Here is a 22,670-nt window from a genome sequence, read left to right as displayed (position 1 = left end):
GTATGCAGCACAGAACAGAATTAAGCCCCCAAAATAGGACTTACAGGGAGCTAATTTCTACAGGATATAAGGAAGGATAATATGAGAGAGGTAAGGAGTAAGCCCTCCATCACTAGGGGTGCAAAAGCAAAAGCTGGAAGAGCACTTGTGGGAATGATGAAGAAGGAAGGTGAGCACGGCGGAGGTCCCGTAAAGCTGGGCTCTGGAGCTTTTATCAGCAGCAGCATTGACTCCATCCAGCAGGATGCAGGAGAGCGCAGAAAGGCCAGTATCATGTAGTGAAGGAGGAGACCCTTCCCAGCTTACCTGGTTATCAATTTTCAGTTCCACTAAAGAAGTGTTGTATGGAAGAGCTTCCACCAGGCGCAGGATCCCAGCTCCCGAAATGAAGTTGGATTCCACGTTCAGTGTCTTCAACACCTTGTTCTCCTTGAGCATCTCAGCAAGGGCCTTGAGCCACAAGAGAAAAGCGAGGGTTCCCGTGAGTCACCCTGAGCAAGGCTGGAGCCCCTCTTTGGTAGAACCTAAAATAATGAGGGAGCCTTGCTAGGAGCGAGAGTCTCTTGCACACTTATGCTTTCTGAGCCAGGGACCAGGCAAGAAGATCTCCACGATTTCCTTCACCAAGCACAACTCTGTGTCTCTCCTCCCCTCCAACCTGCCATGGTTACCGAACCCCTACCAAAGAAGCCCGTGCTCCTTCGCCCGTATCCAAAGTCTCTGTTCCCTGGTTCTACTCCGCTGTTCAGCCTCAATTCTTGTTGCTCCCTTATGATAGGGCTACTCCCAGTTCCCGTGCATGTCCAGTGCTCTCCCTCCACTTTGCCTTTGCTCATCCAGTCCTTGCCACCCGGAAAGCCCTTTCATTTCTGCTTCACTTGTCCAAGCCATGCCTACCATTCGAGGCCATTGTCGGTGCCTCTTCTCTAAGAGCCTGTGTGGACATTCCCAGCTAGCTGTGGCCTGCACTCTTGAACCTCAAAGAATTTATCCACAACCTCCCTCGTGAACTTGTATTCCTTTACTTAGATTATTTACACACTGGCATTGTCTCTACCATTAGACTATCTACTGTTGGTGGGCTGAAAATTCACCTTCTTCCTCCCATGGTGCCCAGATAGTAAGTTTTCAGTCGCTATTCACAGAGTGACTAATGGAGTTCCAATCTCCCTAAACTCTCTCCACTTGTCTCTCCTATTTCCCTATTGAAATTCCACAGAGTTGTCGTTCTCATCTCAGCAGCAGAGAGGGAAGCCTGGGAAACCACCCCAGTGGGCAAGTGACCAGGGCAAATGGCAGGAGAGGAGCTCAGGTGGCCACTAGCACGTTTGGGAGGAATTCAGCCAGGGTGTAGATGACAATCAGAGCCTCTGAAGGAAATGAGGTAATTAGCAGTTGATGGAAACAATGTGGCATGGAGGAAAGGAGATACCAGCAGCTGATAGGCCAGGATGTACCGGGCCCAGTTGTCTGAAACATCGCTCTGAGCCAGGAACGCCCTTCCTCCTGTCCTTGCTGAAACCCTACACAAGACTTGGCTCCCAGGAAGCCCTCCTGGTTGAAATCATCACAAACCCTCCGCCGCTCCTCCTGCTGTTAGCTGGCATGTTAGCTGTCTCTGTGACCCTGAGAAGGTTAGACCCTCCTGAGGGGAGGGACTCCATCTGTATTCTCTCCACAGCGTTCTTCTTGCTCCCTAGGAAAGGCCTGTCTGGGTCTGATAATCACAATATTTAACAATGAGTAGGCAAGTGCACCAGGCTGATCCAAGTGGACATGCTGATGGCTGAGCAGGTCCTAGAGGCACTGTCATACCAGGTGTCAATTCTGTTTGCTGGACCAGAGTGGAGAAATGGGGCGGGGGTGGGGGGCATTAGAATAAGAGCTGGGACAGGCAATAAGGGTAATTACAGAACCTTGGCAGCCTTATTTACCAACTGATCCAGAGCATTTCAGTACTTGACAATGGATATACTGGTATGAACGGGCTGACATCAGCTGTTGGCCTGGCACAGAGTCAATGTTCCATAAACATTCGTGGAGCTGAGCTGAGTGCCAGCATAGATGTTTTTGGTTTCTGATCCATGAAATAGCAATGTATAGGGCCTGTGGCTTTGTCAGCCATGTCTCTACGGGCAAACTCAGGATCCACTGGAGATCTCCTGAGGTAAGAGATTATTGTCCAGAGGTTCCCCGCTGGCAGCAATAAGAGACTATGAGCTATTTCTATCATTCCAAAAATATTGAAGGAAATTGTCTTACCTATTTTAAAATTCAGAAAAGAATTTATTGCTACTACACAGATTTCAAAGCAAGGAAAATTATCAGGGATAAGAAGGGGATTACATAATGATAAAAGGGTCAGTTCTCCAAGAAGACATAGCAGTCCTTACTGTATACGCACCTAACAACAGAGCATCAAACTATGTGAGGCTAAAACCAACAGAACTAACTGCAAGGAGAAATAGACAAGTTCACTACTAGAGTTGGAGATTTCAACGGCCCTCTATCAGAAACATACAGATCCAGCAGGTCGAAAATGAGTAAGGACATAATAGAACTAAACAATACCATCAATCAATTGGATATAAGTAACATGCATAGACTACTTCATCCAACAACTGTGGAATACACATTCTTCTCAAACTCCCATGGAACACTCACCAAGATAGACCACAAATGTAAAAGAATAGAAATCATACAATGTTTCTCAGACTACAATGGAATTAAACTAGAAATCAGTAACAGAAAGACAACTGGAAAATCCCCAAATATGTGGAAACTAAACAACACATTTCTTAAAGCAAACAAACAAAAAATAGGTCAAAGAAATAATCTCAAGAGAAATTAAAAAGTATTTTAAACTAAATGAAAATGAAAACATAACTTATCAAAATTGGGGGATACAGTAACAGTAGTGCTTAGAGAAAAATTTATAGCATTGAATGTATACATTAGAAAAGAAGAAAGATCTGAAATCAGTAATCTAGGTTTCCATTTTAGGAAACTAGAAAAATAACAGCAAATTAAATCTAAAGCAAGTAGAGAAAATAAATAATAAGAATTAGAGAAGAAATCAATGAAATTGAAAACAAGAAATCAATAGAGAAAAATCAATGAAGCTAAAAGCTGATTCTTTAAAAAGATAAATAAAGTTGATAAGCCTCTAGTTAAGCTACAAAAAAAAAAAAAGAAAGAAAGAAAAAAGAGAGGGGGACACAAATTATTAATATCAGAAATGAAAGCAGAAACATCACTACAGATCCCGTGGGAATTTAAAGGATTATAAAGGAACACTATGGACAACTCTATGTCTCAATGAGATGAACCAAACCCTTGAAAGATACAATTTGCCAAAGCTCACATAAGAAGTAGATAATTTGAATAGGCCATTATCTATTAAAGAAATTTAATCAGTAATTAATAGCCTTCCCAAACAGAAAGCACCAGGCCCAGATGGGTTCACTGGTGAATTCTATCAAATTTTAAGGAAGAAATGATTCCAATTCTCTTTCAGAAACAGAAGCACAGGGAATACTTCCTAACTTATTCTTTGAGGGCAGCATTATCCTAATTCAAAACGAGGCACAATACAAGAAAAATATAGACCAGCATTTCTCATGAACATAGATGTAAAAATTCTCAAGAAAAGAGCAAATCCAACAATGTACAAAAGAAGATTATCTACCATGACTAACTGGGATTTATCCCAGGGATGCAAGGCTGGTTCAACATTTGAAAATCAATTAATGCAATCCATCACATCAACAGGATAGAAAAATCACATGATCATATCCATAGATACAGACAGAGCATTTGCCAAAACCCAACACCCATCCATGATAAAAACTCAGTAAACTAGGCACACAGGGAAACTTCCTCAACTTGGTAAAGAATATCTGTATCAAACCTACACTTAACATCATGCCTAACGTTGAGAAACTTGAAACTTCACTACTAAGACCAGGTACAAGGCAAGGATGTTCCTTTTCACCATCCGTTTTTAACATCTAGCTAATGTAATAAGACGAGAAAAAGAAGTCAAAGGTATATAGAATGGGAAGGAAGAAATAAAACTGTATTTGTTTGTGGATGACATTATTGTCTACAGAGAAAATTCAAAAGAATTGTCTACAGAGAAAATTGACTAAAAGAACAACAACAAAAAAACACAGCCAACCAAAAACCCTCCTAGAACTAATACGTGATTATAGCAAGGTTGTCAGATACATGGTTAATATATAAAAGTCAATCACTTTCCTTTATACCAACAATGGACAAATGGAATTTGAAATTGAAAGCACAATACTATTTCTGTTAGCAGATGCAGTACTTAAATGAAATACTCAGGCATAAAGCTAACAAAATATGTACAAGATCTGTATGAGGAACACTACAAAACTCTGATGAACAAAATCAAAGAACTAAATAAATAAAGATACAGTCCATGTTCATGGGAAAGATGATGCAATATTGTCAAGATGTCAGTTCTTTCCAATTTGACCTATTTAGGTTCAATGCAATCCCGGTCAAACTCCCAGCAAATTATTTGGTGCATATTGACAAACTGATTGCTATGAAATGGTTAATTACCATCTCTTGTAAGCCAGTTCCTGTACTTTGTACTTGCTATTAGTGTATAGTAATCACACTGTACTATTCTCCTTTAGTTGTCTGCATTGTCAAATGGGAGCTGTGACTGTCTTGGTCACAGTTGTGGTTCCAGAGCCTAATTCAGTGCTGGGCACAGAGAGACTCTCAATAAAGATGTGTTGATTTTTTTTTTTTAAAGAATTGATAGCTGCTTTATAATAAGTACAATATAATGAGTACAATGAACAGGAATATTTTTAAGACATGGGTGAAAAACAAATTGGTCAGCTGAACCCATTGATGAAGACAATGATTTTAAATATGGAGAAACTGAGGCTCAGGGCGGGGTAGGCCCTTATCCATATGTGACATGCTGAACGGAGAGAGATCCAGCTTTAGGATCCATCGGACTTGCATTTAAATCTCAGCTCCATCTCTCATTTGCTCTGCAACTCTGGCCAAAGCAAGTTGCCCGAGATCCCTGCACCCCAGGTTCTTCATCTGCAAAGTGGGGAGACCTGCACTTCTGGGATCGGGGTGACTGTGGAGATTAACTAGGATAATGTATAGGAGGTGACTAGGTAACAACTATTCTGTCCATGTCCTCTCCTGACTCTAGCCCAGTGCCTTTCACCAACCACACAAGGCTCTTCATCCATGGGCTATGGCCAGGCCTGAGGCCACAAGCATCAACCCTTCTGTTTCTATGTCTGCCCCCTCACCCTCAATACAGCAGAACAGAAAGGTACATACATATGCCACGGGGTCATTGCTCCGTGTCCCCACGATGCTGAACTTCTTCACATATGAGTTGTCTTTCAGGGCTTCTGCATACGCCTTGAGGGTAGGTATGGGGATATTCTGCAGAGAGAAAGGCAGGCAGTAACCAGCAGCCCCACCAGGGGCAGGTTGGGCAGACAGATGGGGCGGGAGGGTAACTCTCTCACACATGCAGCCAGATTTCTAGCAAGTCTCTGACCAAAAAGCTAAATGGGAAAAGCGTTTTTGGCTTTGCTTACTCCCTGGCTTCACCCCAAATGGCTGGGACTTGGGGAGAACTTTCTGGTAAATAAATTGAGAAAATCCTCCCTGAAAATTTCAGGGAGGAAATTCAACTCCCTCTTTGTGCACGCAGCAACCAGAGGAGAAGCAAAACTCAAGGCAGTGGATACAGAGCAGTGTTGTGCCAAAAGCTCAGGCCTGAGGGTGAGGGGCTTGGCCGCCCCCCAGCAACTGGCAATGTTTCTGACCTACTCTGTGGCTCTGGGGAAGTCGCTTGACCTCTCTGGGCCTGCTTCTGGCAAACAGAGATGGCAGGGCAGGGGGCCTTGTACCAGGTGATCTCTAAGGGACATCTGTCCTAGAGGGTCTCAGCCCCACCGTCTATCAGAGGCTGCTGGGGAATTTTCTCACAGTGCTGATGCTCAGGCCTGCCCCAGACCAATAAAATCAGAATCTCAGGAGAGGGTAGGTCTGGGCACTGGCATATATGTTTTAATCTCCTCAGGTGAAAACCACTGATCTAATCCAACTGCCATGTGTACGGAGGGGAAACTGAGGCCTGGTGAAGGTGCAGGGCTATGGCCAGTTTCCACACCCCCATGCCCTCTGAGAACATATTCACTGCCAGAGGGCACAGTTCTGAATTGTGCCAATGTCTCCCACAGGGCACACGGCAAACAATAGAGGCACCTGAGAGAGACACTGGCTGTGTTTTAACGGATCTCTCATTTCAGGGCGTCACTGTAGCTCCCCATGGGAGCACAGCATGCGAGGCCAAGTGGAGGAGAACACGGCAGGCACAGGTTTCCAATCTGATTGTCCTGTGGGGTTGGCAGCCACTTAAAAGAAAGAGGAGAAGAGAGGAAAGAGGAGCTGGGGAGTGAGGGGCCCGCTTCTTGTCTTACCCCCACACCCTCCCAGAACTAATCCTGCTGGCCTCCGGCTGAGCAGGTGGGCAGGCAGCTGGGCCTGCTTCTGAATTTTTCCTGCAGCTTGTCCAGGGTTGGACTGCCTGTCCATCTGTCCTCCTCTGCCCTGGGTGGTCACACAGGAAATGTCCGGAGAGATACAGCTAACAGCTCGAAATATGTCTTCGGACATTTGGGCCACCAGCTCCCTCCCGAGGCTGCAGAAAGAGGCTGAATGTGTGCAGGATACAGCAGCAGTGGTGGTTCAGGGGTGGCCCCTCCCAGGGCCTGGGTTACCCCACGAGCCTGGTGGGCACTGGGCTTTTCCAGCCTTGAGATCCCGTGCAGCCCTGTGTGTGTGACTCAGTTTTATCTCAGAGAAGCTCTGTGTTTTGAATACCATGGCAAGTTTCCCGAGTCGAAGCTGGGTTGGCTCGGGGTAAACATCAGGGCCTGATGTCAGTCCTCCGAAAGAAACTAGGACCACAGAGGTGCTTGTTTACACTGTCCACCCCTCTACAGGTTTGGCCCCTATTCCTGATCCAGAAGCACCCAGAGCCCAAACAGGCCCGTCTCTCTACACAGCCAAGCCTGGGCTGTCTGCATCAGGGTGACACAGACATGGGTTTCCTCCATCCCACAGGTGACAGGAGAGGACAGGGACGTACCCGGATGTTGTTGAGATTAACCTCTTCAAGTGTCGGGTCGTTGCTCTTTATCCGCTCCAGTGTTTCCTCCACGTCTGTTGAATTTGGTTCTTCATCGGGCACAGGCTTGTATTGTGTTGGTTTGATCACACCTAGAGTGACCCACAAAAGGGAGATGGCTCACAGAAACAGAGATCACTTTCTGTCGACACGAGGACTGTCTGGAAGGAAGTGGCAGCAGAGTTCGGGGACGTGGGAAGAGGGTTTGGGCCCTGCTTGGACTTGGTCTTTGTCCTGCAAGAACTGGGCCAATTCCTTACTCTGTGTCCTCATTGCAGAATGTGAACAGTCACTGCTCAGTGGGCTTTGGAGGATCAAAGGAAGCCCGGATGGGAAAGTAATGTGTAAGCCTTTCGGAGTGGGGCTAATTATCCTTTTGGCACCCCCCATTTCTCTCTGAGGCCAAAATGGCAGCTTGGAACAATGTGCTGGAGCAATTAAGACAACGAATGCCATATTGGCCCAGGGAAGGACAAGGAGACTCGTGCAGCAGAAGAGGCACCCAGAGACAGACCCATGGGGACGCGTGGGAGTTTATGATCACAGGGGAGTCCCAACCCAGTGGTGAACAGACACACTCTGCAAAGAATGGTGTTGGGACAATGGGGTATCCATTAAAAAATAAAAATGAAAGTTTGAGTTCATCTCACAGCATATGCAAACATGAATTCCAGGTGGATTCAGAAGTTGCCTATAAGAAGCAGACCTCTAAAACTTTTAGAAGAAAGTACAGGAGGACAATTTTTATAATATTGGGATGGAAAAGACCTTTGTAAATAAGACACGAATTCCAGGAGTATAAAAGGAAAAGGTGGGTCGATTTGGCTCCAGAAAAATGTAAAACTTCTGCCATGCGCCAGAGAGCATAAGTGGGCAGAAGAAAGGAGAAGTGGTGAAGACTTCCAAGGTGTCCTGGCCGGGGGCGGGGAAGGGGTGTGGGCACGGGCGTCAGGGGCTGGTACTCACTGTTGAGTCCCTCCTTGTTCACGATGGCGCTGCTGCCCAAGGCCTGGTAGTACTGCTGGTTGCTCATAAGCGTGTGCATACCCAGGATAGCTGCAGGGACATGGGGCGTGGAGAGGCCCATGACGCACCCCTCTCAGATGGGAGAGCCTCCTGGGCACGGATATTCCACACTCCCAAAACGTTTGCGCACAGAAATGGCAAGAGGCACTTGCATAACAACTTTGACATCTTCTTTGCCTCTATTTCCGTGACTCTCCAATCTCTATCCTCAGCCTAGTTTCCAGCCTCAGATTCACAGATGTCCCCCCCATGTCCCACTGGCACATCCAACCCTACTCGGCCAAAGCAGAACTTTCCCAGCAGTGGCCTCTTGCGTTGAATCCCCTTCCATCTTGTCACCTGTCCCTCAGGGTAGAACTTCACTCAAATGACAACCCCCTCCCAACTACCCACCCTCCCACATAGTGTCTCTCCTGGGTCCCACCTCTGTCTTCGTGGAAGCCCTTTCATTTCTTGGCTGTACTGCCACGTTGTGTGGTCACCGGTGTCCTGGCCACCCCCACAGCATTCAGCACAGTGCAGCCAGAAAGACTTCTCTGGAAATGCAAATCTGACCACATGAGCCTGGTGCTCAGCCATTCTTTCATTCATTCATTCATTGCTTCAACATGTATCGAGTGCCAGCATCCCGTGTCCAGCTCCAGGGACTAGGTGGACAGCGGGAACAAGAAAGACAGGGTCCCTACCCATGTAGCTTACAGTCTACTCGGGAAGAGAGCCGCTAACAGATACCCATACAATTAGAAACATAAGCACAGAGTATGGCAAGTGCTGTAAAGGAAAAGTTCAGTGTGTTCCGGGAGAAGGGAACAGAGGGATTTGGATGGGAGGGATGAGTAAGTGCGGCCACGTTGACAGAAGGGAGGCAGCACGTTCTGGGCAGAGGGAATGGCAGGTGCGAAAGCGCAGGCTGTGGCAGGCCAGGAGTGAGGGGCACGCAGAAGACGACAGAGACGAAGTTGGACGGCGGTGGACAGCACAACAACCCCCCTCACCGAGCACTCCCTCCAGAGCAGAGAATCTGCTGTACGTCAGCCGTTCTGGTTTGGGGATGCACTGGAATTGCTGGGGAATCTTTGGAAACTCCTGATGCTCAGGCCGACCCCGGATGAATTGAACCACAATCTTGAGGACGAGGGCAGACCTCTGCCTTTTTTAAAGCTCCGCAGGTAGTTTCAAGGGGCAAAGTGGAGAACACAGCCTGGCTCTATGCCTCTGAATCCTCATAGCAACCCTTGGGAGTAGATTTTATTCCAACTGGATCTTACAGGGTCTTCTAGGTTGAGGCGTAAGGAGTTTGGATGCCTGTTTCCAGGTACAGCCTGGGAAGCCACTAAAAGCCTGAGTGGGCATGAGCTGGTCTGACTCGAGTTCTGTGACTATTCCTCTGGCTGTCTGGGAACTGACTACCAGGGGAGGGAAAGATATGGTGGGAACTGAGAGGCTGCTGCAGGAACAGTGGCTTGTGACCTCAGAGCTCGGCTTCACCGGCCCTCCCTCACACCCTTTCTGCTCCAGCATCACAAACTGTCACTGCTCAGTAGATTCTCCTGCTTCTGTCAATGCTGTCCTCTCTGCTGGTGATTCTCTCTTCATTTGCAGTGTCCACTGCTGAAATGCCCCCTAGTAGGGTTGCTAGATTTAGCACACAAAAATATAAGACATCCAGTTAAATTGGAATTTCAGATAAATAATGAAGAATGCTTTTAGCATGAGTAGGTCTCAGCCAGTATTTGGGACCTGTGTATATTCAAAACTTATTCATTGTTTATCTGAAATTCAAATCCAGTTGCACATCCTGAATTTGACCTAACAACTCTAACTCCCGAGCCCTCAAGACAGAATAACACTTTTTCGCCAGGGTGTCTTTCTGGTCTTCTCTCTCTCTCTCTCTCTCTCTCTCTCTCTCTCTCTCGCTAGTTGTCCCACAGCACCGGGTGTCACTAGGTACGGGTGTGCTTCCCCTACTGGACTGGGGGCTTCTGAAGGCTGGAAAGAATATCATCTTTCTTCTACCTCTTCCAGAAAACAATGAGCTTTTGGTAAATATTTGCTGCTTATTTTTTTTTTTTTATTCCTCCAGCCATTTCTGGTTAGAGAGAAAACACGAGAGCCCTTAGGGAAGAGTCAGGAGACCCAAGGAACTTCCTGAGGTCCTGACTGTGCCCCCAGTGCTGCACGATCTTGGGCAAGTCCCCACCCCTCTCTAGGCTTCAGCCTTCTCTCCAATGAAGGGATGAGACAAGGTCATGGCTGGACGTACGATTCACCTGGGAACTTTAAGACAAATCAATGCTCCACCCTGGACCAACTAATCCAAATCTCTGGAGGTATATTTTTTCATCTCCTTGGATGATTTGATGCTTAGTGGGAGCTCAGAACCACAAGATGAGATGATCTCAAAGTCCCTTCTGTTTCTCACATTCTAGAAGACTTTTTTGCTAAAATTAGACCTGCCTGCTCATCGCTAAGGAGAACTGGTAGAAAGAGAGGCATCTGCATTTTTTTGAGCTCTCTGGGCTTTAATTTAAGCTGGGGCTACGTGGGCAGTGGGAGCTGAGGCCTGAGTCAGCAGCCAGTGAATTAGATCACCATGTGTCACCTTGTCACCTTCTGGAGCTCCCTCGTGGGGAGTGGGGAGTGGGGAGTGGTGATTTTAGGCTGCTGCTGGGAGTCCAGGTTTGGAAAAACAGTTTGCAAAGGTTGCTGGGAATCACAGTAAAGATGTGATCTCATAGGGCTGTCTGGTCTTGTTTAGAGTAAATAGAGAGGTGGAAAATGGAAAATGCATTTTGTGCTCGGGTGACATCTTCCCATAACAGTCCAGAAAGGAGGACAAAGGCAAGAAGGTTACAGAAAGTGCCAGGGGACAAAGGAAAGAGACCTGGGCTCCAGTCTAGCCTTGGCACTAATTTGCTGGGTAACCCTGTCCAGGTCCCGTCTGCTTTCTGGGCCTCAGTTTTCTTACCTGTAAAATGGGGTGTGTTTAAACACTAATCATCTCTTACCTTCACTTAGGACTTAACAGCCACACGACATCTCATCTTTTTATCCTGTTTGATTTCTATAATAAGCCTGCAGGGCAGGTGCTCTCGACCCCCCCCCCCCCGCCAACACACACTTTTCTAGCAGGCTCAAAGGGGAAATGATTTGTCAAAGACGGTTCAGCGAGTATTCTCCTAGCTTCTAAGTTAGTATTCCCACCCACTCCTCCACGTACTAGGTCACTAGCAGTTCTAAAGTTCTGAAACTTCCCCTCTACTTCAGAATCCTAAAAACAGATAACTTGTATTCTAGGAGGTAATATATGTCAATAGCAGGCCTAAGAAGAAATAATACCAGTCTGCTGCTCGGAGGAAATTAGGGTTCCAAGAAGGAAGGAAGGAAGGATGGGGAGTGGGAAAGAAGGGGGGAGTGAGAAAGAAGAGAGGAAGGAGGGAGGGAGGAAGGGAGGGGCCCAGTTAAATCTCCTTTGCTGAGCAGAATACCTGGTGGGTCTGAAGCCCGCATCGCCTTCGCCAACCCTAGGCGGCAAATCACGACTTTTCCCCTGCTTGGTTGTGCACACCCCACGTCACCAGACGTAAGTGATGGAGGGAAACAGCACATCAACATTGCCTGCTGCTTCATTCTTTGTAGATATTAGCAAGGCTGAATTTAGCACTGGGGAATGTGACTTTTTTTTTTTTTAAAGTCTAGATCTTCCTCAAAACTCAAAAAGGACTATTTTTGAACTCTGAAAAAGAACATCAAGTTCTCTTTCCTCTCTCTGCCTTGGCAGGGTTCACTCAGTTCATAATTCCCGTAAGGATGCAGAGAGATAGCAGTACACATCCCCGGCTCATCCAGCTGCCAACTGCTCGGGCTGGCTTGGGGCAGACAGCAGGCCTGCTAGGAACAGGTGGGAGAAGCTGGCTCTGGCCCAGGACTTGGGTGCAACTGAATGGCTCCTGGATAAGCCACACCCTGACTCTTGTAGAACAGGAGTCTAAGGGCATGAAAGCATATCAGAAGCCTGGGTGGTCTAGCTAACACTGCCTGGGACAGTCACATGAGCCAGGGTTGCCAACTGCCCGTGGGGGTGCCCTGGAGGTTGGCCCTTCTGAAGGGTGAGTCTCTCTCCTCCCCATTCCTTCTTGGGTCTTGTCCCACCTTGCAGGGTCCCTAATGGCAAACCAGGATCAGGTCCCTGACTGGGAGGGGAGGCACTGATAATGCCAAGTGCTTGCAGATGACTCCCAGGGTCCTCCAACCTACACCCCCGGCCACATGCCAAGAGCTTAGTACTGTCAGAGGCCTGTGCTGTCTGCCCATCACCCTGCAGTGACACTTTTCATGTTAAAATTCACATGCTTCTGATCTGTCCTCCTGATCACATCCTGGGCCCCCCAAGGGTGGGGACTGGGTCTGATTCATCCGAGTATAGGCGATCAATAATGTACGCCGACATCACGAGTGAATGAATGAATGCATGCGTGATGCACAGACATAAAAACAAATGAACAAACAGAAATTCACAGGCCTTGGTTACCCATGTCACACCTGAGTCAGTGTGACACATCTACTGGGCGTCCTCCTACATGTTCCTATCGTCACCAAGTATCAAACCTGCCGTATGTGCAGCTGCAAAGCAAGCGACTCAGCGCGGTCTGCCTCCTCCCCACGCTTCCCGTAGTCCACCCCTACCTCTCCTCCTTGAGGACCAGCTTCCATTTCTGGCCTTCTCTCCCCGGCCCCACCACCTAGCCAAGCGCCCATCCTGCACTCTGTCCTTTTTCCCTTATGATGCTTTCTCACTTGTCACATCATGTTGGTCTCAGTGTTTGTTCACGTCGGGTCTGGGAGGGCATGCACTGGGCTGCTTTCTTAGGATTCTTTCACCAGGGCAGGTGCTGGCACACAGAAGGGAGGCCAGGATAAATGGCTGTTGAGTGTGTGTTGCGTGTGATGAGTGCACCAGTGAAGGCTAAGTTAATGGAAGTGGTCTGCCTGGGAGCTGAGTCAAGAAAGCTCGCGAGGATGTACTCCTGTCCCTACTTTTCTTTCTCTAATGACTCATCCACACTCATGGCTCCATCCACTCGCTCCTTGAGAAAGGCCCAACCACCCCCGGCCCTTCCACCTCTGGCTCTGGCAGGCTTGCCACACCCAACACTCTGACAACATGTCCTGCCTCCATGGCCTCCGTCTCTTGTGGCATCTGATCCGAGAATAGCTGGTCTCTTGGTGGAGCCACATCTCACATGTAGACCCACGGCTCCACCTTGGCCCCTGACCTTACCTGGGGCCTGCCTCTCATATCCCCCTGTCCTCTGAACACCACTACTTCTCTGCCCACACTCCTGCTTTCATCCACCTCTCCCAACACTCCCCTAGTGTGGCATCCAGAGCCTTTCCTACTGTGGCCCCATCCTTCCTCAGCTGACTCCATGAGACCTGGCACCCCCTCTCACCCACTGTCTGTGTCCACTGTGCCCCACCCCCACGCTGGATAGCTTTATCCAGGTCGCACTGGATGGTGATGCTTTGAGTGGGCCCTAGAATGAAGCTGCCTGGGTTCAGCCCCCATGGGCAAGGCATTTAACCTCACCGTGCCTACTTTCTCCATCCATAAAATGGGAACAATAAAACTTACTTCATAGGATTGTTGCGGTCCATAAATAAAAAGCAAGGGGTTGGAATAAACTCCCACAGCACCTGAGACATAGTTGGTGATGAACAAATGCTCAGTCCCTCCTCCCCCAGAGACACTGCCACCTTTCAAATGGCCAGTAAATGACGACAGGCACCCAAGGTTAGCCAGTTAACATTGGTGTTGACTTACAGCGCCCCGTTTCCTTTCTGGACATTGGCAGGGTATGGTATCATGAACAAATAATAATAATGAGCCATGCCAACAAAAATAAAGATGAATAATTTCAAGAAATGAACACAGAAAGTTAGCCCAATATTGCAGTTCTATTTTGGCCCAGGAATTGGTGGTTCTGACAGTGGAGTCATTTGATAATCCCTGAGCTGACTAATGAGGGGAGTGATGTCATGGAGGACGGTCAGAGGAGAAGGATCAGGATCAAACGGCTCCAGGGTGAGTCAGCGTGGAGATGCTGCACCACGCTGTCACCTCCCCACCTCCCTGCTGCACAGATTAACCGGAAGTCAAGAGGACCCCCTGTCAGGGAAATGGTTCAGTCAAAATATATGAGCATCATGTGGGATGTCACATGACTTGTGTGGCTTTTGACAAAACAAATCTTGAACGGCGAAGCAAACCAGTGAAGTTCCCTGCGTGAGATTCCGTTTTCATCTGGGTGAGATCCTCGCTGCTTTTGTGCTGCATAGTGAAAATGGAAACCTTCCTCTCTCAGCCCTGACACTCACTCATTAAGCCACAGCCCTTTGTTCTTCCCCACATTTTCCACCTCCTAAAAAAAAGGTTGTTTGGACTCAGTCTACATAGGGGCTGTCCTCATGCACTCAGTGGGTCCCTGCAAGCTGGCTTTGGCCACCATCACCCAAAGTCACCCCTCCTGCCTACCTGAGTCTTCTCGCTGCCCCTCCCCCTATGGTCCCACTACAGGTGAGAGTCAATCCCTTTCCTGCTCCCCACCCCCCCACAACAAATGCCATCAAGACCCACACACAACACCCACAAGAAGCCTGAGGAAGCGATGAGGAAAGAGATAGCTGCAGCTGGCCAAGTCCCCTAGCACTGGTGGCCTCACCTGGCCTCTGGCCTCACATACCTTCAAGTCTTGGGCCAGCCCCGAACCCTCGTTCGGTCTCCCTAGCTCCTGCATTAGGTTCTGCCCATTTTGATTTGGCCTTTGGTTCCCAGTTCATTTGTGGCTAACTGGTCCCCATTGAGCCTAGCTTTGCCCTATTTCCACTTCTCATCTCAAAGGTTTCTACCCTGGCGAAGGCACTTACCTGCAGAGCCCTAGGCCCCAATTCCTGCCATGCCCTCTGCCTGGAGCTTGACAACGCTAACCACGCCCGCATCTCTATGCTAATGATGCCACAAGGGCTCCAGTGTGCATCCCTTGCAGAACTCAAAACTTTCACGTACAACTGTCCCCACCTGGGTGGCCCACGGGCCCTTCAAACTCCAAAGGTCCTCAAGTGAACTCAGTATTACCCCGAACCTGCTCCTTCCCCATTGTTAGAAGCTGAATTGTGACTCTCCAAAATTCATATGTTAAAGTCCTAATCCCTAGAACTTTGGAGATAAGGTCTTTAAAGAGGTGATTAAGTTACAATGAGGCTTTTGGGTGGGTCCTAATCTAATCTGTCTGACGTCTTCATAAGAAGATATTAGGACACAAAAGGGACCCCAGGGGACACAGGCACAGAGGGACACAGTGAGGTGTGGTCACCTGCAAGCCAAGGAGAGAGAAAGCTTGGAAGAAACCAAACCTGCCAACACCTTGATCTGGGGTTTCTAACCTTCAGAACTGTGAGAAAATAAATTTCTGTTGTTTATGCCACTCAGCCTGTGGTGTTTTGTTACAGCAGCCCTGACAGACTAACAGACCCACCTTCATTAATTGCACCAACATCCACTTAGTTTTTGGAGCTGGAAATCTGGAACCTTCTTTGACTCCTCCTCCGACCTCACTGTCACAGCCAGAGAGTCACAGTTGTTCCCATTTTTCCTCTCCCCTCCCACTTGCCTTGAGTCTCTCCCCGCCCCATCCATCCTCCTGTCATCATCAGGGTGATGGTCAGTAGCCCCCTGGTCTGCAGAAGAAAAAGACCACCAACCCCACTGGCCAGGGTACACAGCACAATGTGGGGCACGCAGGGTGTTTGCTGTGGCCAGCGCCTGACCCTTGGTGGGCATGGCACGATGGTGTGTGGGGCAGGGACTAGATGCTAATAAGGAGACAAGGCCAGGTGGTGAAGGGCTGTGAAGACCAGGACACTTTCTGGAGTTTGAGCAGCTGTTTGTGAAGATCATATGGAAATACACATGAACATGGAGAGTGTAGTATAAATATGAGCTACGGGGGTTCTCTGAGCTGTGCAAAGTTGTAAAATCAGATGAATTTGCTCCAGCCTTTGTGAACCTCCCAAACCTGAGATGCCCATAGCCCTCTGTCTTCCCCCCGCGCCATTCTCTCTTCCCAGGTGGCATGGGCAGGATTTCATGTAGTGACTGGTGCAGGGCCCGTGCTGGCACTCCAGGATGCTTCCACATCCCTCTGGGATGGGGTCTCGTGGCAACAAAAGATGGCTCCATGGTGTGATGGGTTTGGATGGTTTTATCTCTATTTCCATCATTTTGGTTTTGATAATGTACTTCTATTTTACTATTCTTGGTTTCCTCCAGCCCTTGTTATAAACAGAGGGTGTTCATGTTGAAATAAACCACCAAAGGATCCATTCAGGTGCCGGTCAACTCCTTCTGGAGGACATGGGGGAGCTTCTGGAATGCCTCTTACCTGCGATATCACAGAGTTCTGCATCTGAGGCATTTGCTAATGCCTCCTCTAGCTCTGGCTCCAGCGTCACACTTTCCAGCACAGGATCCATTGGCTTCTGCTTGGGGACCCAGACCTTTCCTGCAAACACACGAGTACTTGTTACAGGGAGTGCAGTGGCACTGGGGCAGCCTCTGGCGGTGGCCCCAGGTGACCATTCCTGAGCCCTGTGATCTCTCGATGCTGAAAGTCCCTTGAGGTTCCTCCCTCTGGGGACCCAATGCCAAACTTCCCCAAAGAAAAGGAATCAAAGATCTCCAACAAATCATGTTTCACATTTGAAAAGAATAACTTAATAACTTGGTCAGACTAGACTGCTCGCTATTGAAAACATCGGTCATTAATCTAAGCAACCTATAAGTAGGAAAAAGATTAATAATAATAATAATAATAATAATAATAATAATAATAATAATAGAATACCAGGATCTGAGACACCCTAACCGAGGGTTCTAATAGGAGAAAAAAATTTAACAACAACTTTAAACAAAATAAATAAAACACATTCAGATTATTAAAAGAGGAATAAGGAGCAAAAAATGTCTCCTTGCCTCATAGGACATGATATTTTCAAAGTGTCAGACTCATAACTGAAGGAGGGAGCAAAGAGGCATGCACGAAGATGGTCTCTGCAGGGTCTGCCAATAGGGATGGCTAAAGAAATTCTGGGCATCCATACAATAGAGTTCTAGCAGTTATCAGAAAGGATGATGGAGATCTCCACTTAGTAAGAAGGAAAATGCCCAAGACAAAATGTGGCAAAAGCAAGTTTACAAAATAGCATGAACAATTTAAGTCCATGTATGAAAAATTATGGACACACATTTATACATATATGTGTGTGTGTGTATGTAAATGTATATAGTATAAATATTCATGTAATAGATATTTATTGTTTCCTACCATGTTTCCCCGAAAATAAGACCTAATCGGAAAATAAGCCCTAGCATGATTTTTCAGGATGACATCCCCTGAACATAAGCCCTAATGCATCTTTTGGAGAAAAAATTAATATAAGACCCGGTCTTATTTTTGGGGAAACACTGTACGTGCTAGGCCCCTTTCTAGGGGCCAGAATAACAGTGGACAATGTAGTGAAAGGAGACATAGTAAACAAGCATGTAAAAATATCAGATGGTATTAAGCATTGTGAAGAAAAATAAAGCAGAGCAAAAGACTAGGAAGTTCCAGACTGGGGTGTCAGTGAGGTGGGCACTGTTCTTTGTGGTAGGGTGGTCAGGGAAAGCCTCCCTGAGATGATGGACTCTGAGCTGGGCAGAATGAAGAGGAAAGGAGCCCCTAAGGTCAGCGACGGGACAAGGACGCTTGCTTCCCCTGCTGCCATTCAACATTGTGCTGAAAGTTCTAGTCCGAGAAAATGGACAAGAAAAAGAAATACACGGAAAGGAAGAAGTAAACTGATCTCTGCTCACAGATGACATAATCTTATATGTAGAAAACCCAAAAGAATCCAGAAAAAAACTACTAAGTGAATTCAGCAACCTTACACAAGATCACCATACAAAAATATACAGTATTTCTGTACACCAGCAATGAACAACCTGAAAGGGAAACTAAGAAAATAATTTCATCTACAATAGCATCCAAAAGAATAAAATGCTTAGTAATAAATTTAACCAAGAAGTAAAAGACTTGTACATAGAACACTATGAAACATTGCTGAAAAAAATTAAAGACCTAAATAAATAGAAATATATCCTGAGTTCAAGCGTTAGAAGACAATATTAAAATGGCAGTGACACCCAAAGCAATCTATAGATACCATGCAATCCTTATCAAAATGCCAATGACCTTTTTTTGTCGCAGAAACGGAAAAGCCAATTTCCAATTTCATATGAAATTGCAAGGGGCCCCAAAGAGCCAAGATAATCTTGATGGAGAACAAGCTGGAGCACTCAGAAGTCCTGACTTCAAAACTTACTACAAAGTTAAACGGTGTGGCATTAACGCAAGAATAGACATATAAATAATGTGATAGAATTGAGAGTCCAGAAACAGACCCATACATCTATGGCAAGTTTATTTTTGACAAAGATCTCAAGTCCATTCAATGGTGAAAGAATAGATTCTTTAAGAAGTGGTGCTGGGACAACTGGATATTCACATGTAAAAGGATGAGGTTGGACCCCTATTTTACACCATTTAGAAAAATGAACTGAAAATGGATCAATGACTTATAATAGCTAAAACTATAAAACTCTTAGATGAAAACATAAGCATAAATCTTCATGACCTTAGATTTGGCAATGTATTCTTTGATATGACAACAAAAGAACAAATAACAAAAGAAAAAATAGATCAATTGGATTTCATCAAAATTTAAAATTTTTGTTCATCAAAAAACATTACCAAGAAAGTGAAAAGACAACATACAGAATGGGAGAAAATATTCACAAATCATGTATCTGATAGGATGTAGTATCCAGAATATATAAAGACCTTTTATAACAACAACAAAAAGCCAATTATAAAATGGGCAAAGGATTTATAATATTTCTCCAAAGAGTATATACATATGGCCAGCAACACATGCAAAGATGCTCCCCATAACTGGTTATTAGGGAAATGAAAATCAAAACCACAATGAGATATCACTTCGCACCCATGAGGATGACAATACTAGAAACCAAAATTCAAAATAGCAAATGACAAGTGTTGGCAAGGACGTGGAGCAATTGGAACCCACGTATATTGCTGGTGGGAATGGAAAATGATGAAGCTGCTTTGGGAAAGTTTTTTAATTCTTCAAACATTTAAATATAATATTACCTTATGGTGCAGCAATTCCACTCCTAGGCATATACCCAAAAGAATTGAAAATAGGCACTCAAACAAATACTTGCACATAAATTGTTCATAGTAGCACTAATCACAGTAGCCAAAAAGTAGAAACAACCAAAAAGTCCATCAGTGGATGAAGAGATAAATTGTAGAATATTATTCAGTCACAAAAGGGAATGAATGAGTCTCAAAAACAATATGCCAAGTGAAAGAAGCCAGACACACAGAGTCACACATTATATGATAGGAACTATAAAGGTAAATCCATACAAACAGATTGGGGGTTGCCAGGCGCTGGGGGCAGGGGGGTAGGAGTAACTGCTTATTGGGTACAGGGTTTTATTTTGGAGTGATGAAAATGTTCTGGGTCTAGATAGAGATGGTGACTGGACAACATTGTGGATGTACTAACCACCACTGAATCGTTCACTTTAAAATGGTTTGTGTTATGTTATGCGAATTTTACCACAATTGAAAAAACCCCTGCTCACATTGGCTACTGATTGAGACTAGCCCGAGGTGATGGGGGGGGGGGGCAAGGATGGAAGCTGGGACCTGGTTAGGAGGCTCCTGCATGAGTCCAGGTGAGAGAGGATGGTGACTTGGACCAGGGTGGTGATGGTAGAGGCGGGGGGGTTGGGAGTGAAGAGAGAAATGTCCAGAAAGATATTCACTAAAACGGGATCAGTGCCTATCTCTCAGTGGAGGGAATTACTTCGAATTACTTTGTTTTATTGTTTAAATTGTTTACACCAAAGATAAATTACCTATATAAGCAGAATACACAACAAAATTACCTGGGGGGAAATGTATCATAACCTCCACCAGAGGTGGATCTGGAAAAGGGAAAAACATACAAAGAAATAAAGCGGCTAGAAAGAAAATCAACTGTGAAAATGATAGATGCAATGACTAAGATGGATATTCAAGAAATATTGAGGCCCCATGGTTTATTATACCCTAGCAGCAGGTGCCTCCAGTGACTCTCAGAAACCACAGGAGGCACTTGGACTTCTCCCCTTCCTTCATCTGACTAATGGGAATGTGGATGTGATGACTGGAGCTTCAGCAGCCAGATGGACCACGGGGACAGGGACTTATTTCAGGGATGGCAGATGAAAACACTGGAAAGGGTCTTAATTCCGAAAGCCAGGCAAGATGCCTTACGAGCCCTGGACTGCCTAACCCTGCCCCGCTTCTAAGTGAGAGAAAAAGTTCCATTTTGATTAAGTCTCTCTTATTTTACCTTTCTCCCTAGCACATGCAGCCACATCTACTTCTTTTTTTTTTTTTTTTTTTTTGAGAATTTTTGTAAGAGTTTCTTTGAGCCAAAACTAACAACAATTGCCGGGAAGCAAGAGCTGAAATACTCCCGCCACATCTACTTCTAATGAGAATAGCCTGCAAGGAGCTTTATTCTGATCCCCTCACTGGAATGAGAGTAAATGAAGTCCAAATTCCTCAGGACATTGCATGAGTGTATGGCTCCTTTCACATTCTGTCAGGTCTCGTGGTGACTAGAGCACTGTTTCCCCTCAGAACTAGCTGGGTTCAGGCTAGTTCTGAGGCCAGCGCGGGGTGAATTCTCAGTAAGGGCTGGACTGAATGGCCCTGCGTCTGCCTGTTAAAGCCGGAAGGTCTCCTTCCCCATACTCTCTGCTGAGACCCTGACTTACTCAACCTACAAGGATTCCAGCAATTATCATGTAAATACTTCATGGTGATGACCCTGGTGGTGGTGGTGGTGACTGACGATAAGGATGAAGAACTTTTTAGGATTGTCATCATATGGCAATAGAATAAATTCTAGCCACCTGGTTGCATCAGCCTGGTTTTTCACGAAGGCAGTCAGGCTCTGGGAGTCTGGAGCACTGTTCCCGGCTCTGGGCCAGGCTGGCATGCCCTGGGGGGGCAGGTTGGTACCGGTTGTGTACCACTCTCATTCTCTTCTCCACCCCACCCCCTCTCCGACTGCTCCCCTGGGAGAGGGGTGGGTGCCTGAGGAAGGGGACGCCAGCCAGCCGTGACTCACCAGCTGTCCATCCAGATCTTCTGCTCACTCTCTCACAGCCTTGGTTTCCCTAGTTTTCAAATGTGTAGGTGGGAAAATGGGAGTTTGAAGGCCCCATGAGATCCAGAGATTCTGTTACCTTTATGTGCTGCACAGAAACCACTCCTTATGGCACGAGTGCCTTGCCTGAAAACATCTGGTGCCCACACTCCCAGCCGGGCACACCCAGCGCTTGTGGTCGAGGCGCCAGTCATTCCCACCCACGTGCTCTGCCACCCCCTCTAGGACAGCTCAGACCAGAGTCCTTCAAACAAAGTTCTATAAACCAGTTGCCCTGGGCTTCCCTGACCTTCTAAGTTCTCTGTAAAATCTGGTCTGAGCTCCAATGCCAGGGTTTGGGATGGCTCAACGTCATCCCCACGCTGTCTAATCCTGCGTGCTCTTTCATTTTATTATTTATCAAGGAGCGCTGTGCAGTGCATTGTGCTAAGAATACAGCAGGGATACAGAGATAAAAACCACGGACACAGACCCCTGGCTCATCACGTTTACATTCTTGGGGGTGGGGAGAATGGAAGAGACTGAAAATAAACAAGTAGTCACACAAGTGATTAATTAATTAAGTAATCAGAATTAATGCTTTCATTCCACAAATATTTATTGGGCGCCTACTATGTGCTAGGGTTTATTAGGTGCGAGGATGTAATGATCAACCAGACAGATGTGGTCCTTGTACTCAGGGGGCTTAGAGTCTAAGGGTATAGCCCACAGCCTTCATTACACATTTGTTTAATTTGAACCCATTCATTCATTCACCAACTCTCTCCTGAGTCCTACTGTATACCAGGCCCTACTGTATACCACCGGGGGCTGGGGGTACTGTGTGAGTCAAAAAAGCCTGAATCCCTGCCCTCACGTCTCTCACAGGCCAGTGAGAGAGACAAATGATAAATAAAGACATAAAGATAAAATGGGAGTTGTTGTGAGAGACGTGCATAGGCTCCTGAGATGGAGAATAACCAGGCGGGGAGCTGAAGGGACTGCACGTCCTAAACCAAGGAGACAGGAAAGACTTCCCTGAAAGAGGAGACATTACGGCTGAGACCGAAAGGATAATAATAGCTAATAGTGGCATAGCATT

General features: G+C 46.5%; 1 protein-coding gene across 3 annotated transcripts in view; it reads right to left on the bottom strand.

Moving 5' to 3' along the window:
* TMOD1 (tropomodulin 1) overlaps nucleotides 1–22,670 on the bottom strand; it is a 79,329-nt gene that overhangs the window by 18,255 nt on the left and 38,404 nt on the right. For all 3 annotated transcript variants that reach the window (XM_033122507.1, XM_033122508.1, XM_033122510.1), the window contains 5 exons: nucleotides 16,678–16,797; nucleotides 8,177–8,266; nucleotides 7,172–7,302; nucleotides 5,347–5,454; nucleotides 307–450 (listed from right to left, as the gene is read on the bottom strand). In XM_033122507.1, coding sequence (XP_032978398.1) covers nucleotides 307–450; nucleotides 5,347–5,454; nucleotides 7,172–7,302; nucleotides 8,177–8,266; nucleotides 16,678–16,797 — 593 coding nt within the window. The remainder of the gene's footprint in view (nucleotides 1–306; nucleotides 451–5,346; nucleotides 5,455–7,171; nucleotides 7,303–8,176; nucleotides 8,267–16,677; nucleotides 16,798–22,670) is intronic.

Source organism: Rhinolophus ferrumequinum, chromosome 12 (assembly GCF_004115265.2).
Source record: "Rhinolophus ferrumequinum isolate MPI-CBG mRhiFer1 chromosome 12, mRhiFer1_v1.p, whole genome shotgun sequence".
NCBI classification, from domain to species: Eukaryota; Metazoa; Chordata; class Mammalia; order Chiroptera; family Rhinolophidae; genus Rhinolophus; species Rhinolophus ferrumequinum.
This window is presented reverse-complemented; position numbering and strand designations above follow the sequence as displayed.